Here is a 24,943-nt window from a genome sequence, read left to right as displayed (position 1 = left end):
AATACAAATTTTTGTATTTCTATTTCTGTTAAAAATAATATTAATTTTAAGAGGCCAAAACTGTGTAAAAAATGTTGTGGTTAGCATTTTGATAATGTTAATCTTGTGACCGCTTAATATTGTTGAAATAACTAAATCTAAATAACAATATGAAATTTAATGTGGTTTTAAGGTCTTAATGTAAAAATGCCTAGATTGTCTTTACTAAGTGTAATAGAGAAAAACTTGGTCCTGTCAGATAAAAGTAATTCTAGCAATTTGTCTTCTAATTGGGAAAAATAAAAGAAATAAAAGTTTTAGGTATTTGTATAAAGTGCAGACCTTTTAAAATTGAAGTAAAATTAGTCATATTTAATATCTCAAAGGTTTTTATAACTTAAGTTATACTGTAGTGCTTGAATGGTTACGATACCTACCTCTCATTTGCTGAAGTTGCATCTTGTAAAGCCTAAGTAACTTGGTAACTGGAATTTAAGATATAATATGTTCTGAACACTGTCATAAATTTGGCATTTTAATCAATAAACAGGGTATATTTGCAGTAAAAGAAAGGAACAGACTTTAAGAACTATAACTTCTCTAAATTGTAAATTTAAAATACTTTTAAAAAAATTTATGTTTTGCTTTGATCTAAAAATTTTGTCAAATCTGGCATATAGGAATTTTAACATGAAATACATATGAAAGCATAGCTTTTAAAAATTTGTTTAATGTTTCAATTAAAAGTCTTATCAAATATTATTTATGTAGGAAAATATGTGGTTATGCAAAATGAAAAAAATATAAATTTAATACTGGGAAAAAAAAAAAAAAACTCTGAGAAAAAGTAGCCAGTTGGTAAAACTGAAGAAAGTGTACTATTTGTAAAGTGAATTTAAAAAGAAAAAATGTAAAAATGTGTAAAAAAAAAAAAACTAAGGAGGTGTACTAAGAAAGAAACTATCAAATTAAGTCGGATTATTTTATTATTTTTATTATTATTATTATTATTATTATTAAAATGCCTCTAACTCAGGAATTATCCAATGTTTTGTGCAAAAAAAAAAAAAAGTTCGAATGTTTTAAACCATGTTATAGTGTTCACATGTTGTTGGGTAAAAATGAAATAATAATAAGGTATTATAAACACCTAAAAATATATATATAAAGGTTTTAAAAGAAAATAATCAAGAATTTAAAATATTGAGGTTCAGTTTAAAGGTGTTTAAAAATATAGTAATTGTTAATTGTAAATTTTTTAAAAGTCTAAAGTCTGCCAGAAAATTTTGTAAAATATAAATTGCTGGTGTCTAATATGTTTTCTGCTTTAAGCTGAGTCCAGAAGAATAAGCAAACTTCTACTCTCTGTACGTAAATTTATTTGCTGCCAAAAATATTAATAAGTGTATCACAAGGAACTTTATGAATATAGTCATGGTTTAAAGAATTAATAATAATATAAAAAATCGTATTGTAAAAGCCTCCAGACAATAATCAGGTTTAGAATTTTCTGTGCAAAATTAAGTAACATTTGTTTTTTCTCTCCTCCTTAGCACTTTTAGTTCCATATTTATGTCATGGCATCAATTTGCTTTGCATAAAATACAAACAAATAAATTTCCTCTCTGCATGAGGAATAATCCCCATGCAAACAGGGAATCTTAAAATTAGTAAGGGGACCCCAAAGCCCTCTTTTGGGGAAATAATCAGGCTTGAGGTGGTGTGACAAGCAGGCACTTTTAGGCATCTGGCTAACAAAACCAGGAAGACATCAAGATAAATGGCCTAAAAAAGGAAATGGGAGATTTCTGAACCTGCACTAACTGGCCACGACCACTCTCACCCTCACTCTCAGTCTCAAGAAAGGACTTGAGGTCAGAGTCTCTTCCAACCCTGAAGAGGAGTGGAACAGGCTACCTCTAGGAAAATCCTGCAGTGAGTGAGAAGACAACAGCCATCCGAGAACCAACTCGTTCTTACATCAGCCTAGCCTAAGTGACTGTAACGTGACAAACCTGCTGTGTCCCCACCCTATCCTCAAAAATTCTCTGTGAGTATTGGGGGTGCCCCAAATGGAGATTTCTCCAGTAGTATTGTGTTTATGCAAAGAAAAGAGCCAAAATTTTTTCAAATATCTGGTAATGTGCAGGGTGGAGGTGGAGAGAAAAATAATTTTTATAGTTAAAGTAAAGTAACCTATGGGTGAAAGCATTCTCATTAATTGTACAGGAACAGATCATAAATTATAAAATGCAAAACATTAGTCTAACTAAAAATAATTCAGAGCTGTTTGTTAATAATGCTATGATGCTTTGATTTCTGTTGTTTAACTTGTGTTATCATTAATTGTTACACACTAGGTGTAAAAGACCTTAGATACAGAACAAGTGAAAACCCCCCCAGGAACCTCTTCATAAGTCTTTTTCAGATACTTCTCAGAAGCCCACAGCTCGGGTGGTCAGTGGCCTGGACAGACTATCTGGTGACCTCAAAGGACCCCCCCCCTGCATATCCATCTGACTCAACTTCCTGGACCAGGGCAAAATGAAGATCACCTACTGTACCAGATGACAGCATGGAACTGTGAAACCACTGGTCAGGCATACTGGAAGCTCTCTTCCAGTTGGGACTGGATCGTGATAACCAGATTTGTAGTGAATCACACTTTTTGAAGAGCAGCTGGGGAAGGGGGCATAAAAAGAAATGCCTTGCATTGCCCTTGAAGTTTTTTAATCTGGCCTCCCATTATTGTGTGCTAATTCAGAAGCTGCCCAGAGTGCTATATTATAATTCTGATTTCTTTAAGGCAAGGTTTAGTAGCTGCTCTACCCTCGAGAACTGGTTTCCCTCACCCTGGCAGTCATCCTAGGGATGGGGTTAGCTGCTGAAATTAAAACAGGAACAACTGCGCTCTTAAGGGGGGCCGATCAAATCAGTAAGCTTGAAACAGCCGTCAGGCAAGACCTAAGAGAAATAAAAGCCTCAGTTCAAGCTCTCAAAGACTTGCTAACTTCCCTGTCAAAAGTTGTGCTCCAGAATAAAAGGGGGTTAAATCTCCTCTTTTAACAGGAAAGTGGGCTATGCATGGCCCTCAAAAACACTGGGGTTGTACAGGCATCCATGAACATACTTAAAAAGAGGCTAGACGAAAGGGAACAAAAATCCCGGGTTCAAGACAATTGGTTTTAGTCCTGGTTCAAGTAGTCCCCCTGGCTAACAACTCTAATGTCTGCCATTACAGGCCCACTTGTGCTCCTGCTGCTATTACTGACTATAGGACCTTATGATTATTAGGTTAGACAATATGAGGCACTCAATCAAATAGCCCAAGATCTCTAGGATTAGAGATCAAACAAAAAGAAAAGGGGGGGATGTAAAGGAAAAGTTTCCCCTGGATTTGCTAACTGCCCTGATACCTACCCCCCTTCACAATTCTGGGAACTTAAGTTTCCCCTGAGTTTCCTGACTGCCTTAAATCATTCCCCTACCTTCACAATTGTGGGAACGTGTAGACCCAGTTATAGTTTAACTTTCTTTCTGTTCCTACATGGTTTTAACCTGGTCATGTTAACCCTGTAAGCTTGCACCTGTACCTTGCAAAAATGTGATTGAGCAAATGCCAGATGTCATGTACTTCTAAAGCCAATCAATCTACTGTACCTTTCTATTGTTTGAAATACTATATACAGCTTGTAAGCTCATGGCTCAGGGCTGGCAGTAGTTTCTAGGCTTATGCTGGATTCTAGCGCAGCCCTCTGCATGCTGTAGTAAGAAAATAAACCCCCTGTTTTTTGCATGAAGACTGTGGTCTGTGGTGTCTTTGAACCGGCGCAATCGTTCTCCTGGACTTAACACTAGGACGAAACCTTGGATTAATATGGTGGAGTAAAGTGACTATTCTGAAGATGGTTCTGAAAAGAGGTACCTGATATTCATGGCACACCAGAACAGCACTATAAATCACTGCTCCTAAAGCGGAATAAAAGTAAGTGACAGGCATGAAGTTGGGGGTGGGGACAGGAGACATTGGTGGAAAGAAATGGACATGGGTAAAGTACAATGGTTTTAGAACATTGCCTGCCTGAAGTTCAATCATGAAAAACTTTGTAATTTGTGGTAACTCGATTAAAAAAAACTAAAACAGAATAACTACTATTTGATTCCATATATATATAAAAGCTTAGAATATGCAAACTAATCCATGGTGGCTTAAACAGATCAGTTTCCATAGTGACTGGGGGAAGATGCTGCATTGAGCAGGTACACAGGAGCAGGGAGCAGTGGGAAAGGCTTGTTGGGGGGTAAGGAACATTTGATTGAATATTTTTTTCTTTTAGCATAAAGATTCTCAAAGTATTCTCTGATTACCCCTTTAAATATTCTTTGTGTGTGTGTGTGTTTTTCTTGTTTGTTTGTTTTTGTTTTGGGGCCACACCTGGTGATGCTCAGGGGTCACTCCTGGCTATGCGCTCAGAAATCGCTCCTAGGTTGGGGGAACATACGGGGAATTGAACCGTGGCCCCTCCTAGGCTAGCGTGGGCAAGGCAGATGCCTTACCATTTGTGCCACCGCTCCGGCCCCTACCCTTTGAATTTCTGTAAGTAACTGTTGTGACATGCCACCTTTCATTTCTGATTCAATTTATTAGAGTTTTTTTTGTGGGGCCGGGCGGTGGCGCTGGAGGTAAGGTGCCTGCCTTGCCTGCGCTAGCCTAGGACGGACCGCGGTTCGATCCCCCGGCGTCCCATATGGTCCCCCAAGAAGCCAGGAGCAACTTCTGAGCGCATAGCCAGGAGTAACCCCTGAGCGTCACAGGGTGTGGCCCAAAAAAGAGTTTTCTTTGTGAGTCTTGATAATGGTCATTATTTTTTCTTTTAAGTTTTTACTGGGGGTACAAAGGAGTTGGGGCACACCCATTTGGTACTACTTCAAGAACTATTCCTGGCTCTGTGCTTAGGAATCCTGTCAGTGCTTGAAAGACCACATGTGATGATAGAGACAGACAAAGCAAGCACCCTAACCCCTGTATTATGTCTGTAGCCTGTGGTGTTACATGTTAAATTTAAATTGTGGGAGCCAAGAGGCCGGAGATATAGCACAGTGGTTGGGACATTTGCCTTGCATGCGGCCAACCTGGGAGGGACCCAGTTCAATTCCAGGCATTTCATTTGGTCCTCCAGCTTGCCACGGGCGATTTCTGTGTGCAGAGCCAGGAGTAACCTCTGAGTGCTGCTGGGTGTTTCCCCAAACCAATCAATCAATAATTAAATAAAGTTTAAAAAAAATTGTGGGAGCCATAGATGTAGCTCAACTGGTAGAGCATATATGCCTTGCATGTGTAAAGCCCTGAGCTTCTGAGGCCAAAGCAAGAGTATAGCAGGTGAGTGATGGATTAACTGGGTTCCATCCTATTCAGGACATGTTTGTTACTCACTGGTCGGTTTGGATGGAAGCATCCTTTGGACTGGGCCACCTGTTCTCCACCACGGGGTGTGGTCTGGCGCTTGCTATTAAAGACCCAGGGTACCAGGAAAAAAATGGTTTGCAGTTTCAGTTTTCCATGCCTGAGCCAACTGCTTCTGAGGAGTGGAAGGCTTGCGAGTGGAAGTTCCTGAACTGGTTTTCTCCCCTTAACCGTGTGTGGACTTTTTTCTGCATCAGCGTTTGCTTTCAGACCCGAGTCTCTCTATTGACCTGGGATTGGGGCAAGAGGCTTACGTTATAGATAAGGTTCACACATGGTCTGCTTGTGTAAATGACGCTGGTAAAGTCAGATCAAGACGTAGAGTGAGGTTAGAGTCGCTGGATGTAGAAGTCACTGGTGAAGTCGGATCTCAGGCAAGTAGAACACTTACAAAGGAGCATTCACTAGCCACTTCAAAGGAGTAACTTCATTTATTGTAGGTGGAAAATGGATATTTATATTAGGGGAGAGTAGGGTTTGGACTTTGTATCAGCCAATTGGGTAGGAGGTGAGAGAAATTACAACAGGGTATGTGCTTCTGTGTTTAGGGAAGACAGGGTAAAGGAATTGATTAGTAAAAGCAAGGTGTTAAAACAGGGTGTTGTGTACTAGTGATCAGCTATAGGCCTGGGTTTAATTCATGGCATCCCACAAGGTCCCAGAGCATTGCTAGCAGTAATTCCTGAGTGCAGAACCAGAAGTAACCCCTAGTATGTCAGGGTGTGCCCCCAAAACAAATAATTCCTAAACTCCCTCTAGGACTATTTGTCTCTAGAAGATATGGTCCCAGAATCCCCCTAGCTTGGCAGGAAGTAGCTCCCACTACTAACAAAAACATTATGCCCTTTAAATGTGTACAATTTGTTGTAAATATGATGTTATAAAAAAAACTTTTTAAAAGGTAAAATTCCATGAAATAACATTTATTTTTGGTGAATTCATAGCTATTAGTATGTTTCTACATGTTTTTGTGCATTTATTTTATAATTTAATTAAAAAATTAATAAACTCCTTAATAAGAGGAAATATTTTTCTTTGATTTTATTTTATTGAAACCATTGTGATTTACAAAGTCATGCATAATTGAGTTTCAGACATACAATGAATCAAGGCCAATCCCACCACCAATGTCCACCTCTCTTCACTAATGTTCCCCAAGTTCATCCCAAACCACACCCCTTGCCTCCAAGCCTGCCAGTATAACAGGCCCATTTTAAGTTTAGATTGTGAAAGTTTGGGTCTCTTTATTTCATTATTGTTGCCTTTGGCTTGGATATTTAGTTCTGTCCTTTTTTAACACTACCAATCCATTTGAGACCATTTGGCCCCTGCCTCCCATCCTTTCATATTTGTGTTTCTCCTCTTCAAAAACTCAGTTTCTTTCCTTTTCCTCGCTATCCTCTGGGGCCAAGGTGTTCTAGACAACTCCCATTTAGACCACTGCATTTCTTCATACAGTTTTGCATCATTCTTTACAGCTATATAGTATTCCATTGTATGTATATATATATACACATACATATATACATACATACATCTATATATACCATATCTTCATAATCTACTAGTCTGCTGTTGGACATCTAGGTTGATTCCAGTCTTGGCTATTCTATTGAGTGCTGCAATAAATAGTGGTGTGCATATATCTTTTTTTTTTTTTTTTTTTGGTTTTTGGGTCACACCCGGCGACACTCAGGGGTTACTCCTGGCTCTATACTCAGAAGTCACTCCCGGCAGGCTGGGGGACCATATAGGATGCTGGAATTTGAACCAAACTCTGTCCTGTGTTGTCTGCATGCAAGGCAAACACCTTACTTCTGTGCTATCACTCTGGCCTCAAGCATATATATATTTTTAATGAATATTTTTATGTTCTGAGGATACCCAAAAGAGGGATTACTAGGTCATATGGCAGCTCAATTTTGAGTTTACTGAGAGGAAAAATTCTAAGGATATTGATAAGATAGATACTGAATTATAGTCTAGACCTTTGGTCTTCTACTTCAATAGTATTTCTATTCTATCAAGAGCACTTTCAGAAAGGAATGCTTACCCTTAAATTTATCCATTGTTCCAATGTTTCGAAGAATTCTCCTAGGACTGTTGGCTGTAAGATAAGCTGCCTTTTCATATTCACCAAGTGACATCAATTCGTTGAATCTATGACCACAGCAATCATTATGCATTTCAAGGGCACACAAGAAAAAATTATTACCCAAACCCAAGCCCCCGCCCCCAATCAAGATAATATTAACCTCTTGTAAGGTAAAATGTGTCCAAATGAGCTTTTACTTCACAAGACTATAGCAAACAGGATTTAGAGAATGCTTTAAATTAATGTGAAGCCAAGAAGAAAAACCACTGAAAGAATGTTAAGCAAATTAAATACTTTCTTTTTTTTTTGGTTTTTCGGGCCACACCTGTTTGATGCTCAGAGGTTACTCCTGGCTAAGTGCTCAGAAATTGCCCCTGGCTTGGGGGAACATATGGGACGCCAGGGGATCAACCACAGTCCTTCCTTGGCTAGTGCTTGCAAGGCAGACACCTTACCTCTAGCGCCACCTCGCCGGCCCCTAAATACTATTTTTATATTAAAGAAAAGTTTGCATACATATCTGAAGTTGGTAGATTTATAGAAGCATATACAGTTTAAAGAAAATGATAAGTTTTGTAATATAAGGTATAAATTAGGGAATGAGAAAAAATATAAATAAGCTATTTTAACACCATAATTATCCTATATTTCCTCCCAAAAATCTAGACTTCCAATTTGGAAGTTTTTCTCACAAATGGTGTGTGTGTGTGTGTGTGTGTGTAGTGGTTTGGGTTATATTCATTGGTACTCCGGGCTTACCCCTGTCTGTACTCAGGGAATGAGGTGCTGGGGATTGGATCTGAGTCAGTTACATGCAAGGCAAGTGCCTTACCTACTGTACAATTACTCCAGCCCACCAAAGAGCAAAACATCTAAATCCTAATATACTTATTAAAATAAAACTTAAGGATACAAAAGCAAGAGATTCAGCTCAAGATATAAAACAAATACTAAATTCTGATAAATAAAAGATATTATTAGACTTACACTTGTATAAATTTATAAATGAGTACTAAATAAAGGCTTCTAATTTTAATGAAGAAAATAAAAGTTTTAAAAGTATTTGCCTTTCAATGTAGGAAAGCAAATTTTCAATTTCTTTTGTTTTGTTTGGATTATCTTCAAATAGCTCCTCAAAAGTCTTTTTCTCACCTGTAAACAAAGAAAACACCACTAGATGAGTTTTAGTTTTGTTTGTTTGTTAGTTTGTTTGTTTTTGGTTTTTGGGCCACACCCGTTCATGCTCAGGGGTAATCCTGGCTATGTATACAGAAATCACTCCTGGCTTGGGGGACCATATGGGACTTCAGGAGATCAAACTGCAGTCCGTCCTAGGTTAGTGCATGCAAGGCAAACACCCTACTGTCTGCATCACTGTTTCAGCCCCATGTTTTTTTGTTTTTTTTTTTATGGGTCACACCCGGCAGTGCTCAGGGGTTATTCCTGGCTCCAGGCTCAGAAATTGCTCCTGGCAGGCACGGGGGACCATATGGGACGCTGGGATTCGAACCAATGACCTCCTGCATGAAAGGCAAACGCCTTACCTCCATGCTATCTCTCCAGCCCCTTTTTTTTGTGGTTTTTGGGTCACACCCGGCATCGCTCAGAGGTTATTCCTGGCTCCAGGCTCAGAAATTGCTCCTGGCAGGCACAGGAGACCACATGGGACGCCGGGATTCGAACTGATGACCTCCTGCATGAAAGGCAAACGCCTTACCTCCATGCTGTCTCTCCGGCCCCGGTGTTTGTTTTTAACAAATAAAAATTTATAATTCAGGGGCCGGGTAGGTGGCGCTGGAGGTAAGGTGTCTGCCTTGCAAGCGCTAGCCAAGGAAGGACCGCGGTTCGATCCCCCGGCGTCCCATATGGTCCCCCCAAGCCAGGGGCGATTTCTGAGCACATAGCCAGGAGTAACCCCTGAGCATCAAAGGGGTGTGGCCCAAAAAAAAACCAAAAAAAAAAAAATTTATAATTCAGGGGCTGGAGCGGTGGTGCAGTATTAGGGAACTTGCCTTGTACGTGGCTGACCCAAGATGGTGGTGCAGTATTAGGGAACTTGCCTTGTACGTGGCTGACCCAAGATGCACTGTGGTTAGATCCCCTGGCGTCCCATACGGTCCCCCAAGCCAGGAACGATTTCTGAGCGCATATCCAGGAGTAACCCCTGAGCATCACTGGATGTGGCCCAAAAACCAAAATAAATAAATAAATAAATAAAAATTTAAATTCATATGTTTAATACAACTTGAGATTATAGTTCCTAATACTGATTTTACAATAAAGCGAATGGCATCTGACCCTTCCTTACTTCCAGATAAATTCCAGATATTCTCTCATTCGGCCACCAAGGATCTACTCTACCAAGTTATCCACCAGCCCTAAGGAAAGAACGTTAGTGTAATAGAAACATAACAAAAGTAAATTTGCTTTCTTTAAGATCTAGCTTAGGATAATCCTTGCTCTTCAACTTTCTAGGAAAAAATATGATTGTTTACTACATACTAGTTAAAGAATAAAGATAAATTACCATACAGTTCTTTCATTTTCTGGGCATGCTTCACAAAGTCTTGAAATAAGGTGCTTCTATTAGATTTTACCCATGAAGAGAATGCAAATGAAATCAGCTGCAGTCTTTGGTAACTAAAAAGATGAAAAAAGTTTATAGCATACCAAACCTAAAGTCAAATGATAGATTATAAGGATGAACACAATAAAAGCTTTGCACCGAAACTGTAAATCATTTTTCATATTTTCAGCTGTATCTCGCCGTTTTAATAGCATAATAATTTCCTCTTCTAAATCATCCTTCCTCTGAATTGGTACATATTTTTTCTCTTTCATTTGTTTCATTTCTATGCATTTATCTTCAAGATGTTTCAGGTATTTTTTGAGATCATCTAAATTTACAGATTCTTGGAGAGTCATGCCTATGGGAAACAGAAAAAAAGAACAAATGAAACAAGGCAAGCCATGTGTGGAATCTTGTGCTAAAATATTTGCAAAACATGTCACAGTTCATTCTTTACGTAAAGAATTAAAAAATACAGCATGAGGGCTGGAGAGATAGCACAGTGGTCGGCCATTTGCATGCAACCTGGGAGTTCGACTCCAAATCCCATATGATCCCCCAGCCTGCTAGGGGCAATTTCTGAGTGCAGAGCCAAGAGTGACCCCTGAGTGTTGCTGGGTGTGGCCCCCAAACCAATCAATCAATAAAGTTAAAAAAATACAGCATGAACTTGTAGCTTACTGTTCAGAATACAAAAAACTTAGCATACAATTTTAAATGCTAGCAATTTCAAACATAATAATTAGTGAAAATTGATTATCCTGAAAACACACAAACCTACTCTTTTTTTTTTTTTTTTTTTTTTTTGGTTTTTGGGTCACACCCGGCAGTGCTCAGGGGTTACTCCTGGCTCTATGCTCAGAAATCGCTCCTGACAGTCTCAGGGGACCATATGGGATGCTGGGATTCAAACCACCAACCTTATGCATGAGAGGCAAACGCCTTACCTTCATGCTATCTCTCCGGCCCCAAACCTAATCATTTTAAGATTTAAAAAAAAAGAGGATCTGAGCGTAGGGTAGGGTAGCGTAGGGCAGGGCGTTTGCCTTGCACACAGTTGACCTGGGATGGACATGGACTCCATCCCCTGCATCCCAAATGGCCCTGAGCCTGCTAGGATCACTTAATGAGCGCAGAGTCAGGAGTAGCCCCTAAGCACCACCGGGTGTGGCCAAAAAACAAAAACAAAAAAAGATTTTAAAAATTACCTCATCACTACACACTGCAAATCCTAAAACTCAGTACTCAACACTAAGAGTCTCTAACAATTCAGTATTTCTGTTCAATGACTTCATGCTGAGCAAATCTTCCATAATTTAATACAGCAACCCATAGTAATGTTCATTCTCTCCAATGAAAAATTTATAAGTGCCTGCCACAAATCATCTGCCTTCCTTCACTCACTGTTCTTTTGGAAAGGGAGTGGGCCCACCTTGTGAGGGTTCAATGGTTACTCCTTGCTCTGCTCTCAGGAATCATTCCAGGTGGTGTTCAGGAATATGGGATGCTAGGGGTTGAATTCAGATTGGCTTTATGAAAGGCAAGTGCCCTCCCTAAGTACTATCTATCTCTACAGCCACTCATTACTCTTAACATCCATATACTTCAAAAACCTTCTTCTCTTGGGCCAAGTGCTGTCTTTGAAGAAATACCTCAAAATTATATTCTAGAAATCTGGATTTCATTCACTCACTTATTCTAAATCCTTAAAGGATATTTAATCAGTTTATCAGTTATTCTGTACTATGTATCCTATATATAGTTTGCTAATCATAATTATATACATATATATAAACAGAGCTTTATAGCAGCCACTCCCTTCAGTGCTCATGCTCAGGGCTATACCAACTAGTGCTAAGGGAATATGCAATGCTGCAAATGGAACTCTGGGGCCTCAGATGAGCTAGGCATGTGAACAACTAATGACCTACCACTTACCTCAAATTTTATATTGAAAGGAAATTTAGTTCCCACTTTCCTGAAATACAGGATAACCTATCAATCTTAGGTGGAATCCTTTAGTGTGGAAAAGCTCATTTGATCAAGACAACTTCTTCCTGGACATTTGAATTCCTGAAATCTCACTAGCTGATATCAGTTGAAATCCCTCAAAGTTCTGGATTCAGTTCTTCAATCTGTCTTTTCTTCAGGATGCATACATATACTAGTATATAAATTTCTTAACATCATGGATTATTCCAGCATATGTTTCAAATTCCCCCATCATTTTTGATTTCTTAAAATGTGACTTAACTGAAGATGAGACTATTCTCAATAGCTTTGTGTCACACCCTGCTTGGTCCGAACACTAAGGGAGTTCTCAAGGTCCCTACGCAGGAAGGTGGGTGCATGAAGTTGGCAAATGGGATTAGAGATTCAGACACTCAGAAGTGATGTTGCATCTTGTCTCTTTATTCTTGTCTCTCCCCTCTAGGCTAGCACAGAACACTTATACTAAATATCCTGGCAAAGCATCATAATTGCAGACATAACTGTCAGTTCTTTCACTGTACTTAGACAAAATCACAGGACAAGCCACATGTTTATCTTTACAAACCCAGTGAAGGGCACAGTCCCCAGCTTCTGTGCTCTGCCGGCAAGGTAAGGTCCCAGAGATTGGAGCCCTCCATTGCCCTGGCCCCACTCCAACTCATGCATTCTGAGCTGAGGCCTAAAATATTAACCCTTAATATAACTGCACTTAGGCTAGGTTTGAGGGCAGTTAATAATTTTGTAAGACTAATAAAGAATTGCTTGAGCATATACAACTGCTCGTGACAGGGTGGTTTTACAGAAATCTGAGTGGTCTTTAAGAGAGGCTCAATGAAAGGTTAAAGAAAGGATGCTAGTGAAGTTAATATTTAAAACATATTTATGCCATGTCCCCTATAAGTTTCTCCATTTCCCTAAGTGCCTCAAGGAATTGTGGGTACAGGCAGCCAAGGTCTTTTGAGCCTGATGCCCTCCCTTAAGGGTACAGGTGATTTCTTAAGCCAAGTGCCCGCCCTTGGGGGTATAGGCAGCTAAGGCCTTTCAAGCTTGGTGCTGTGCCCTCCTATAGCCATGGGCTCTAGCTTAGAGTTCCTTATAGAGGGGTGGCATGGCAATTCCCCTTTTTAATTTTTTTAACTTTTTATTTTTAAAGTGAATGTGGCCAATTCTACAAGTGAGCCAGCATAATACCAATTACTGAGACCAAAAGACCAATCTCAGTAGTTGCTTCCCAGTATGGCCAATATAAAGGATTTAAAGTTTCAGCATTGAACCATAAATTTGCAACCAACTCATCAATCTCTGTAATATCTAATTTGGATTTACTTAAAGCTGCTATATCTTGCTGCAAAGATTTAATGTTTAAAGACATATCGTTGTGTTGCCATACACCCAGCAAATGGGTCTTTACCTTTTCCCAAGGCTGATTTATTATATGGATAAGGGTGACACATACATATTTATATTCTGCATGGCAACCAATGGACACCTGAAATTTGAGGTTCTGTACTTCATTCCCAAACCACTGTGTCATCCAAAACATCAATTCTGGCCTCTAATTTTCTATCCATTATCTTCTGTTCAGCCATGGAAAGGGAAACATTTCTAGATAAATTATTAACATAAGAAGCAGTATGCACTTCCTTTACCAATGCTGTGGTAGAAATAGCAATAGATGTAAAATGGAGATTAAAATAGATTAAAATGGATATCCCTAGGATAAGAGCAGCAACTAACCACCTATTCCTCATTAAAGAATGCAATTTCTTTAAGGCTATAATGACAGAATTATCATACCAATCACAAGCAGGTTGTTTAAGAATCAGAAAAACAAAAAGAAAAAAGAAAACAGAACAAGAAAAAGAAGAGTCAGAAATACAGAATAATATTTGGCTGTGGTTGGATGAATGCAATTAGTTAATATACACTTTTTTTTTTTTTTGGTTTTTGGGCCACAAGTGTTCATGCTCAGGGGTTACTCCTGGCTATGCACTCAGAAATTGCTCCTGGCTTTGGGGACCATTTGGAACTCTGGGGATTGAACTGCAGTCTGTCCTAGGCTAGTGCGGACAAGCCAGATGCTTTACCCCTTGAGCCACTGCTCCAGCCCAAATATACAATTTTTAAAAAAAATTTTATGGGACCGGAGTGATAGCACAGCGTAGGATGTTTGTCTTGCATGCTGCCAACTTGGGAAAGACCCAGGTTCGATCCCTGGTATCCCATACTGTCCCCCGAGCCTGCCAGAGGCGATTTCTGAGTACAGAGGCAGGAGTAATCACTGCTGAGTGTGGCCCAAAAACCAAATAAATAAAAATAAATATTAACAAAATAAAGAATTTTTTATTATTTATTTATTTTAACATGTACATTTACTTTGTCCCTCGAGCCCCCAGATTGTAGTACGTTATAATATTTCTTACACAAAGCAATCCAAAGCCACAAAGTTTATGCAACTCCCTTAACATTAAAAGCTGTATTATTGTTGACACAATTGATCATAATACAATTATTCATTAAGAATAAGTCAAAGGAGTACAGCAAAGACTGTGTTAGTGTGGAAATTGTTTGCATAGGCCCAGCAAAATATAGGGGACATGGAAAGAAAAAGCCTTGGCCTAAATACAAGGAAATGTATACAAATATACAATTTCTTGTATAAATACAAGAAAATGGAAAGTATTAAAAGCAATTTCAATTAAAAAAAAAAAAAAAAAGAAGGGCCGGGCGGTGGCGCTAAAGGTAAGGTGCCTGCCTTGCCTGCGCTAACCTTGGACGGACCGCGGTTCGATCCCCCGGTGTCCCATATGGTCCCCCAAGCCAGGAGCAACTTCTGAGCACATGGCCAGGAGTAACCCCTGAGCGTTACCGGGTGTGGCCCAAAAACAAAAAAAAAAAAAAAAAAAAAAAAAAAAGCAAAGAAAAGAAAGAAATTTTTTTTTTGGTAGTTTTTTTTTGGGGGGGTCACACCCGGCAGTGCTCAGGGGTTACTCCTGGCTTCATGCTCAGAAATTGCTCCTGGCAGGCACGGGGGACCATATGGGATGCTGGGATTCGAACCGATGACCTCCTGCATGAAAGGCAAACGCCTTACCTCCATGCTATCTCTCCAGCCCCAAGAAAGAAATTTTATATGAGGTACAGAATGTAGTAATCTGTATGTCTGATGACTGAGCTATGAGGACAGCATAGGGTAGGTTAAGACATGCTTCAATATTTATAGCTTGATATTGGAGCTTTCCCTTGGATTTGAATAATACTGGGTTGCATCTGTGAATGTTTATATCAAAATGAATTAACAATGGGGCCGGAGAGATAGCATGGAGGTAAGGCATTTGCCTTTCATGCAGGACAGTGGTTTGAATCCCGGCATCCCATATGGTCCCCTGTGCCTGCCAGGGGCGATTGTGCCTGCCAGGGGGGCGATTTCTGAGCAAAGAGCCAGGAGTAACCTTTGAGCGCCGCCAGGTGTGACCCAAAAACCAAAAAAAAAAAAAAAAAAAAAAAAAAAGAATTAACAATATTCAATAGAAAAAATATTACTTTTTTCATCTCTTATAATAAAATCATTTCTCAAGCTTTAGATCACATCTGAGTAATCTGATGAATAAAGACTAATTGTTAGAATCCATGCTGACTCTTTTTTTTTTTTTTTTTTGGTTTTTGGGCCACACCCGGCAGTGCTCAGGGCTTACTCCTGGCTATCTGCTCAGAAATAGCTCCTGGCAGGCATGGGGGACCATATGGGACACCGGGATTTGAACCAACCACCTTTGGTCCTGGATCGGCTGCTTGCAAGGCAAACACCGCTGTGCTATCTCTCCAGGCCCTCCATGCTGACTCTTACCCTCACTCCCACACCAATCTCAGTTCAGTAAGTCTGCAACAGGGGCAAATCATTTGTATTTCTAACAAGTTCATAGAAATGTAGGAGTCACATTTTAATTTATTTCCTGTAATTCAGCCATCCTAGAATTTGTAATTCTTAATAAAAATTTTTTTTGTTTTTTGGCCACACCCTGCAATGCTCTTGTTTTATACCATTCTTGCTATACTATTGTTTCTTGTAATTCGAAACTTGTAATTAGGGGGTTTGGGCTATACCTGGTAGCACTCAGGTTATTCCTGACTGCACTCAGAAATTACTCCTGGTAGGCTCAGGGGACCATAAGGGTTGCTGGCAATCAAACCATGGTTGGTCACATGCAAGGCAAATAAATGCCCTCCCCACAGTGTTATTGCTTCAGCCAGAAAACTTGTAATTCTTTGTTTGTTTGTTTGTTTTTTGGGTTACTCCTGGCTCTACGCTCAGAAATCGCACCTGGCAGGCTCGGGGGACCATATGGGATGCTAGAATTCGAACCACTGTCCTTCTGCATGCAAGGCAAATGCTTTACCTCCATGCTATCTCTTCGGCCCCTGTAATTCTTTTTTTTTTTTTTTTTGGGCCACACCCAGCGGTGCTCAGGGGTTACTCCTGGCTATCTGCTCAGAAATAGCTCCTGGCAGGCAGGGGGACCATATGGGACATCAGGATTTGAACCAACCACCTTAGGTTCTGGATCGGCTGCTTGCAAGGCCAACTCTGCTGTGCTATCTCTCTGGCCCCCCCTGTAATTCTTAATGTTATTAAGTTTTCTCATTCCCTTGTATCTTCCTAAAGTTATTTGTAAAGTCTGGCTAACATTATGATAAACTTAGATTATATGTATGCTATATCGTGTCATATGGGATAATTGGAAAAATTAAGAATTTCCCACAAATATTTTAATGACATACAGTACCTGGTATAGGTTGTGAAGGATTTTTGCAGTAACTTTCATATTTTATTTCTTTTATGTCGTATTCTGCCCTAAGTTGTTTTATTTTTTCTATTTCCGATTGAATCTTTGATGAATTATTTTCAATAACTCTCAGTCTGAAAAACGAAAGGTTTTCTTTTAATAAATATAAATTTTCAATCATAAGATTTAAAGTAGGTTAAACTAATACTTTATTTTGGCTAATTATCTCTTGGAACAGTGAAATAGGTGGAAGCTTACAAAACTATGCACAGAAAAAGTTATAAATAAAAAACAGTTTTCTTTAAAAACATCAATCTGGGGGCCGGGAAGGTGGCGCTAGAGGTAAGGTGTCTGCCTTACAAGCGCTAGCCAAGGAACGGACCGCGGTTCGATCCCCCGGCGTCCCATATGGTCCCCCCAAGCCAGGGGCGATTTCTGAGCACATAGCCAGGAGTAACCCCTGAGCGTCAAACGGGTGTGGCCCAAAAACCAAAAAAAAAAAAAACCAAAAAACAAAAAACATCAATCTGGGTTGGATCGTCCGGGGTTCAATCCCTGCCATCCCATATGATTCCCAAGCATGCCAGGAGTGATTCCTGAGCAAAGAGCCAGGAGCACTACTGAGAACAGCTGGGTGTGGTCCAAAAACCATCAATCATACAGTGTGTTGCAAAACAAAACTGATTATTTTTGTAACATTGAAGATTTTAATGTCCTATATCTATTTGCTTTAGATTAAAATTACCTTTGAAATTAAAAAATAAATTGTGTTTGGTTTCCTGTGCTGCTGTAACAAATTGATACAAACTTGGTGACAGACAATAGAGATTTTTCTCTCAAACCTGGAGATCAGAAGTCTAAAATTAGTATCATTGGGCTAGAACATTAACTAAGAATCAGAACTATAATGTATACATAGTAAAGGAGAATCCATGCCTTGCTTTCCAGCTTCTGAAGACTGCATCGCTTTACTCTTTACCTTGTGCACATGCTGCCTTCTCCCCTTATATGTCAAAGTTTGCTCTCTCTCTCTCTCTCTCTCTTTCTATCTCTCATTATTTTGGGGCTACATCCAGTGGCACTCAGGGGTTACTCCTGGCTCTGCACTCAGAAATTGTTCCTGCAGGCTCGGGGACCATATGGGATGCTGGGGATTGAACCCAGATCTGTCCCAGGTCATCCACGTGCAAGGCAAACGTCCTACTGCTGTGCTATCACTCTGGCCCTTCCTTTCTAAGGATAATTGTGGTTATATTTAGGGCCCAACTGGATAACCCAAATACTTCCAGTAATAATTCCTGAGTGCAGAGCCAGGAGTAAACCAGGAGTAAAATATGCTTGGGGGTATGTCCCAAAAACAAGCAAACAAAATTTTTTTTAAATTTGAGAAGTCCTAGTTATTTTAGTTACATAGACTTGTGAATATAATCATGTAATAATTATTAGCTCTTGGGATACTTATAAATATACTTACTTTGCTTCAAGTTGGGTTATTCTTTTCCTATGATATACAAATGTTGTGGGTTCTGCTGCCCAAGCTTTAAGTTTTCCATGAAGAAAAAACGTAGTTCTTTGGTCTTTCTTCATTGTTTCAATAAATGCATCATATTCTTTTTTGATTGAAGTAAGAATGGATTTGTATGCAGTAACATAATCTATTACCTGAAATACATTTTTTCACCTATGGTACTAATTTTTTTTCAAGAGAAGTAATAATCAAAACTCTACAAGTGATGTTATAAATTAATTTTAAATGGAGCATGTTTAAAACTTAGAAGCTTAAGACTTCAGATAATCTTCAATGAAAATGTGCTCCTTGTGAATCATTACAATACTATAAAGTTTAAAATTAAATAGAAAAAATACCTGGGGGGCCGAAACAGTGGCACAAGCAGTAAAGCATCTGCCTTGCACATGCTAGCCAAGGATGGACTTTGGTTAGAACCCTGCCCTCCCAAGCCAGGAGCGATTTCTGAGCCCATAGCCAGGAGTAACCCCTGAGCATAGGGGTGTGGCACAAAAACAAAAATAAAAACAAAAAACAAAAAAACTTGGGCTCTTTCGCCTCTCCAGTCAACAGGCTGCCCAGACTGAGGAAGACCCAAAAATTTAGGGACCATGTGAGCCACAGCCATGGCCACATAGGCAAGTACCCGAAGCACTCAGGAGGTTGGGGTAATGCTGGCGGCATGTATCACCAACAGAATCAACTTTGACAAATATCATCCAGTTACTTTGGGAAAGTGGATATGAAGCATTATCATTTAAAGTTTCTGCCCAACTGTCAATCTTGACAAACTGTGGACCTTGGTTAGTGATCAGACACGGGTAATGCTTCCAAAACCAAGACTGGAGCAGCTCCTATCACTGATGTGGTGCGATTGGGCTACTACAAAGTTCTGGGGGAAAGAAAAGCTCCCGAAGCAACCCGTCATTGTGAAAGCCAAATTTTTCAGCAGAGGAGCTGAAGAGATTGAGGGAGTGAGAAGGGTACGTGTCCTGGTAGCTTGAAGTTACAAAGGAAGCTTCATTAAAGGGTACAACTGCTTTTCAAAAAGAATATATTTGGAATGAACATTTTTCAGTGTCATTTAAAACCAGATATAATTATCCCAATCCTGAATCTTTTAATCATTCATTACAGGAGCCAGAGAGATAGCACAGTGGCAGGGCATTTGCCTTGCATGTAGTAAACCCAGGACAGACAGTGGTTCGAATTCCGGCATCCTATGTGGCCTGCCAGGAACAATTTCTGAGTGCAGAGCCTGAGCACTTCCGAATGTGACCCAAAGTCCAAACACACACACACTACACACACACACACAAATCATTCATTACATTTTATCCCTAATACCTCCAAATCTGATCAACATCCTTCTTTTCTTTTTTTTTTTTGGGTCATACCCAGCAGTGCTCAGGGGTTACTCCTGGCTCTACTCTCAGAAATCGCTCCTGGCAGGCTCGGGGGACCATATGGGATGCCGGAATGCGAACTGCAAGGCGAACGCCCTACCTCCACACTATATCTCTGGCCCGGTTCAACTTCCTTCTAACCTAACATCTTAGACTTTCTTCATCTACCTAGTTTGTTTTGAGGCCATACCCAGTGAAGTTCAGGGGTTGATTATTCCTGGATCTGCATTCAGGAATTACTCCTGGTAGGCTCCAGGGGACCCTATGGGATCAAACCTGGTCCTAGACAGATGTGTGCAAGACTAATGCCTACCCGCTGTGCTATAGTTCCAGCCCCACATCTTCCTGTATTTAAAACAATCAGGTTCTTTGGCTGACCAATGTTCTCAATTATCAACTTGCATTTCGAATCCCACTTTTAGAAAAGTTCTCCAACATGATCATAGTTTCCAGTATTGTTTAAATAGAGTATCTCTGAGAGAATAATGAATAAAAATAGAAACAATGTGTGCCTGCAAGAATGGCAAGAAAGTCTGAAATGAACAGGACTGAAATGCAGTTTTTTTCTATGCTCAGAAATCATTCCTGGCATGCTTGGGCCATATGGGATGCAAGGCAAATGCCCTACCTCTGCAAAAAATGAATAATTAGGAAGCATTATAAGATAAATTATAAACTAAAATAAAGGACCACAGAAAAAGAGATTATAGAGGTCAAACTCTTGTTTTGGAAGTAGCTGTAGATGTAAAACTGTTTTAAATTTATGGTAATGCAAATGGTCCCTTAAACACTGCCAGGAATGGCCCTCGAGTACCTCCCACCCACCAAAAAAAAAAAAACAGTAATAATTTATGGTTTACAAATTCTGATCAGGAGTATTTCAGAATTTATTGATATTTGTAGAAACAAACTGTGACTGATCCATAATTTTCTCTGAAAACCATAATTATGTCTTCTTCCTCTGCTATGTCACTAATTTTGGTATTTCCATTAACTAGATAATGTCTAGGAAAAAATTCCTAATCTATAAAAAAGTAATATATGATGATTATTGATCAATGCTAAGTATCAAGAGAAACACTGACATAGGAGATACTTTGTCTTCTAAATGACACTCTCTTTTGATCCTGTCCTGCCCCCTTCCACATGCCTCTGCAATATCTTCCAACAACCTAAGACAACTTAGATAAGTTATTGGGTAAAAACGGACTCACAATGCTATCATGATTAGTTCCAATGTTTGCTAGAAGCAAATATTTCAGAAGAACATACAAGGGAACCTTTAAGAATGCACTAAAAATACATTATTGTGGCCTGCCAAAATAATAATTTTTTTTTTATTTTGGGGCCACTCTTGGAGGGACTCAGGGTTACTTCTTGCTCTGTGCTCAGACCCTGCTCCTGGCAGGCTCGGGAGACCATCTGGGATGCTGGGAATCAAACCCAGGTTGGCCCCGTGCAAGAAAAATGTCCCATCTCAAGTAGAATAATTTTGCTTAACTCAAAAAGTATTTTACATTTTTCATCTTATATCCAGTTTCTCTTGGAAACTCTAGGAATGGGGCTAGAATGATAGTCCAGCAGGTAGGGTAGTTGCCTTGCATGTGTGTGAGCCTGACCAGGAATGATTCGAGTACAGAACAGGAGTAACCCCTGAGTGCTGCAGGTATGACCCAAAAACCAAAATAAATAAATAAATAAATAAAAATATGCATGTCAAAGTTATACTAATCTTCTTTTACTGTTTTTCAAAAGTCATGTCTTAGCATTATTCTTTTGTGTGTGTGTGTGTGTGTGTGTGTGTGTGTGTGTGGTTTTTGGGTCACACCTGGCAGTGCTCAGGGGTTATTCCTGGCTCCAGGCTCAGAAATTGCTCCTGGCAGGCACAGAGGACCATATGGGACGCCGGGATTTGAACCGATGACCTCCTGCATGAAAGGCAAACGCCTTACCTTTCTCTATCTCTCCGGCCCCTTAGCATTATTCTTGATGTTTACAAAACCTATTCAAAATACTGTCTCCCTCTGTATTAGTTAATTTGTTTGGGGGGTGACACCTGGTGGTTCTCAAGTGCTACTACAATTTCTGTATTTTGATCACTCCAACTCATATTCAAGGGACATACCATGCTGGAAATGAAACCAATGATGGTCATGTTCAGGCAAGAACCTTAACCCCTGACTGACTTTCAGAAACAGTAATTTTATTCATTTTAGAAACACTCAAAACACTTTTTTGTTTGTGTGTTTGTTTGTTTTTGGCCTCACAGAAAGATGATTAGGTATTACTCCTGGCTCTTGAGCTCAGGAATTACTCGGGGCAGGGCAGAGGGGGTTATATGGAATGTAGAGTCCAACCCATGTTAGCTGCAATCAAGGCAAGTGCCCTACCCATTGTACTATTTCTCTGGTCCTACAAAGCACTAAACCATTACTTTATACCTTCCCAATGACTACAACACCAACAACCACATCACTCATCATAACAACATATAAAATGAAGTTAGTGTAGGGAGTCAGAGTGAGAGTACAACAGGTAAAGCACTTGCCTTGCAAATAAGATCTGGATTCAATTGCTGGCACCCTATATGATCCCCTAAACTTCTGCAGGAGTAATCTCTGAGTACAGACAGAGATAGAAGTAAGTCCAGATCACCACTTGGTATGCTCTTCCCCAAAATGAAGCTTGTATGTCAATTCTAAAGTGTACCCCATAGTCTGTTCTTATGTCAACAGCTGAAACACTCAATCTAATAATACATACATAGAACTGTTCTTTCCCATGTGTCCTGTTAAGACATTGGATAACCTTTCCGAAATAGACAAATAAATGTCAAACAAACAGTGGTGTTACTAAAACAGAAATACTGTTGTAGGGGCCAGAGGTTACTTGCCTTGCATGTAACTCATCCAGGTTTGACCCCAGTATCTCATATGAATCCTGAAGCACCACCAGGAATGATTACTGAGCTCAGAGCTAGGAGTAAGCCTTGAGTAGGCTCCTCCCCTCCAATAAAAGAAACAATAGCTGTAAAGAAGGGAATACTTGTACCAAAATAAAAAAAATCTATTGCCTAAAGAACATTACGATACCTTATCAAAAGCATTGCGGTATATGATGTAATATTCATCAGCAGGTCCTTCGTCAGTACATCCCACTCTTTCAGTTTCTTTAATTATGTATCTTTGCATGCTTTCCAGAAATTCCTTGTCACTTCTACTCATGATGGGAGGGAGGACAGCATGTCTTTTTAATCCTTGAACTGCCATGTCAAATCTGCACTTTTCACCAGGAGGTCTGTTTTGCTTGATTTTGCAACAAAGCCAAAACCCTAATAACCTACAGGAGGAAAAATCAATTAATCTAAAGCATCAGAAAATATTTAAAGAGAATATACTATAAATAAAAAAATCAAAAGAATATAAATCCTAAGAATATAGTATTTTATTATATACTATCCCTCTAGACCACAACTACTAAACAACAGTCATAAAAGACCATCTACAACTCTTTGCATGTATAATTAGATGTCTTTGTTTTTGGTGGAGTGGGTAGTAGTAGTCTTATTTGTTTTGTTATTGTTGTTGTTGTTGGGAGCTACTCCTGCTGGTATTCTGGGCTACAACAGGCTCTTGATTTGGGGATTGCTCCTAGAGGTATTCTGGGAATACTGGCTTGAGAGTTTCTTGATGATATAAAGGTCAAATACTTCTCTGCCAGAATGCCTATCTGGTCATCACAGTCATCTAACACATAATATAAATAATTCACGACTTTATTTTTATTACCAACTATTGAAATACTTATCTTTCAGGTGAATATACTATCTGAAAAGACTTCTCTGTTCAAATACATTCACCAGTGATAGCAAATAGAACTTCTTGTCCTGCTGCTCTTTTAAAAAAGATTCAAATAACTAGAGTAGAATACCAATGTTAGACCCTAAGATCTATTTCTATTAATATCAAACAGATCCCACGACTTATTTATTTATATATATATATTTTTTTGTGGCTTTTGGGTCACACCCGGCAGTGCTCAGGGGTTACTCCTGGCTCCATGCTCAGAAATTGCTCCTGGCAGGCACAGGGGACCATATGGGACGCCGGGATTCGAACTGATGACCTTCTGCATGAAAGGCAAACGCCTTACCTCCATGCTATCTCTCTGGCCCCAACTTATTTTTAATGTCTGGAAAAGCAAAACATTTTATTAAATTTTTCTTTTTTTTTCTTTTTCTTATTCATTAATTTGTATTACTATACTTAATTTTACATTTTGTAAAATACTGTTACTCAGCATAGTCAGATGACTTTTGTTGAATGCATACAATCATGTAACTCACATCCTACCAAGTTAGAGACCTTTCTTTTTTATTAATCTTTACTTAAACACTTTGATTACAATTTGATTACAATTACATTCCCATCACCAATGTCCCAAATCTCCTTCCTTCCTCCCGATCCCATCCCTGCCTGTACTCTAGACAGACTTTCTATTTCCCTCATTCATTCACATTGTTATGATAATTTTCAGTGTAAATATTTCTCTAACTGTACTCATCACTCTTTGTGGTGAGCTTCATGTTATGAGCTGGACCTTCCAGCCCTCCTCTCTTTTGTCTCTGAGAATGATTGCAAAAATGTTTTTTATTTTTCTTAAAACCCATAGATGATAGCACCTGTGTGTGTGTTTGTCTTGACTTGTGAACAGAGACTTTGAGACAGGAGCAAAAACTAAATCCTCTCTTGCAACCCAGATACTCATTGTTCAGTATGAGTCCTGATACAGATGAGAAGAAACATGGCATCCCGAACCCTAGAGTGCGGCATGTGGCAGGCATGGAGCTTGCCTTGCACATGGCCAGTCTGGCCCCAAAACCAAAATGTGAAGTGGGTTTGTGGACAGGTTGGTTGGTTCAGGACTAAAACCAGCTGTGCTCAGGAATCTCTCCTCTTGGGAACTGAGGGACACTGTGGGATGTTGGGGGGTGAACCTGGGGGTTGCTTGCTGTGTTTTAGTCAGTCCCTCCAGGATTGAATTATATTTTTGTTTGTTTTGGGGCCACACCCAGCAACACTTGGGCCACTCCTGGCAGGCTTGGAGGATCATATGGGATGCCAGAAATTGAACCCGTTTGGTCATGG

General features: G+C 39.5%; 1 protein-coding gene, 1 non-coding gene and 1 pseudogene across 3 annotated transcripts in view; 2 read left to right on the top strand and 1 right to left on the bottom strand.

Annotated features, from left to right (window-relative positions):
- CLHC1 (clathrin heavy chain linker domain containing 1) overlaps positions 1–23,065 on the bottom strand; it is a 45,462-nt gene extending 22,397 nt beyond the window's left edge. Inside the window, exons 1-7 of one of the 2 annotated variants that reach the window (XM_049784784.1) lie at positions 22,889–23,065; positions 18,358–18,545; positions 16,884–17,017; positions 10,264–10,465; positions 10,066–10,178; positions 8,606–8,690; positions 7,497–7,603 (exon numbers count right to left, since the gene is read on the bottom strand). In XM_049784784.1, the coding sequence (XP_049640741.1) occupies positions 7,497–7,603; positions 8,606–8,690; positions 10,066–10,178; positions 10,264–10,465; positions 16,884–17,017; positions 18,358–18,545; positions 22,889–23,065 (1,006 nt within the window). The remainder of the gene's footprint in view (positions 1–7,496; positions 7,604–8,605; positions 8,691–10,065; positions 10,179–10,263; positions 10,466–16,883; positions 17,018–18,357; positions 18,546–22,888) is intronic. The other variant, XM_049784785.1, reaches the window with a different exon arrangement.
- LOC126024560 (60S ribosomal protein L27a-like) lies at positions 18,811–19,394 on the top strand (annotated as a pseudogene).
- A 1,407-nt stretch (positions 23,066–24,472) lies between the features above and the next one.
- LOC126024907 (small nucleolar RNA SNORA40) lies at positions 24,473–24,602 on the top strand. The gene has a single exon (XR_007500987.1). It is a non-coding gene; the product is annotated as a small nucleolar RNA SNORA40 (small nucleolar RNA).
- The last annotated feature ends 341 nt before the right edge of the window (positions 24,603–24,943 follow it).

The sequence above is a fragment of the Suncus etruscus genome, chromosome 12 (genome assembly GCF_024139225.1).
Source record: "Suncus etruscus isolate mSunEtr1 chromosome 12, mSunEtr1.pri.cur, whole genome shotgun sequence".
NCBI lineage: Eukaryota > Metazoa > Chordata > Mammalia > Eulipotyphla > Soricidae > Suncus > Suncus etruscus.
This window is presented reverse-complemented; position numbering and strand designations above follow the sequence as displayed.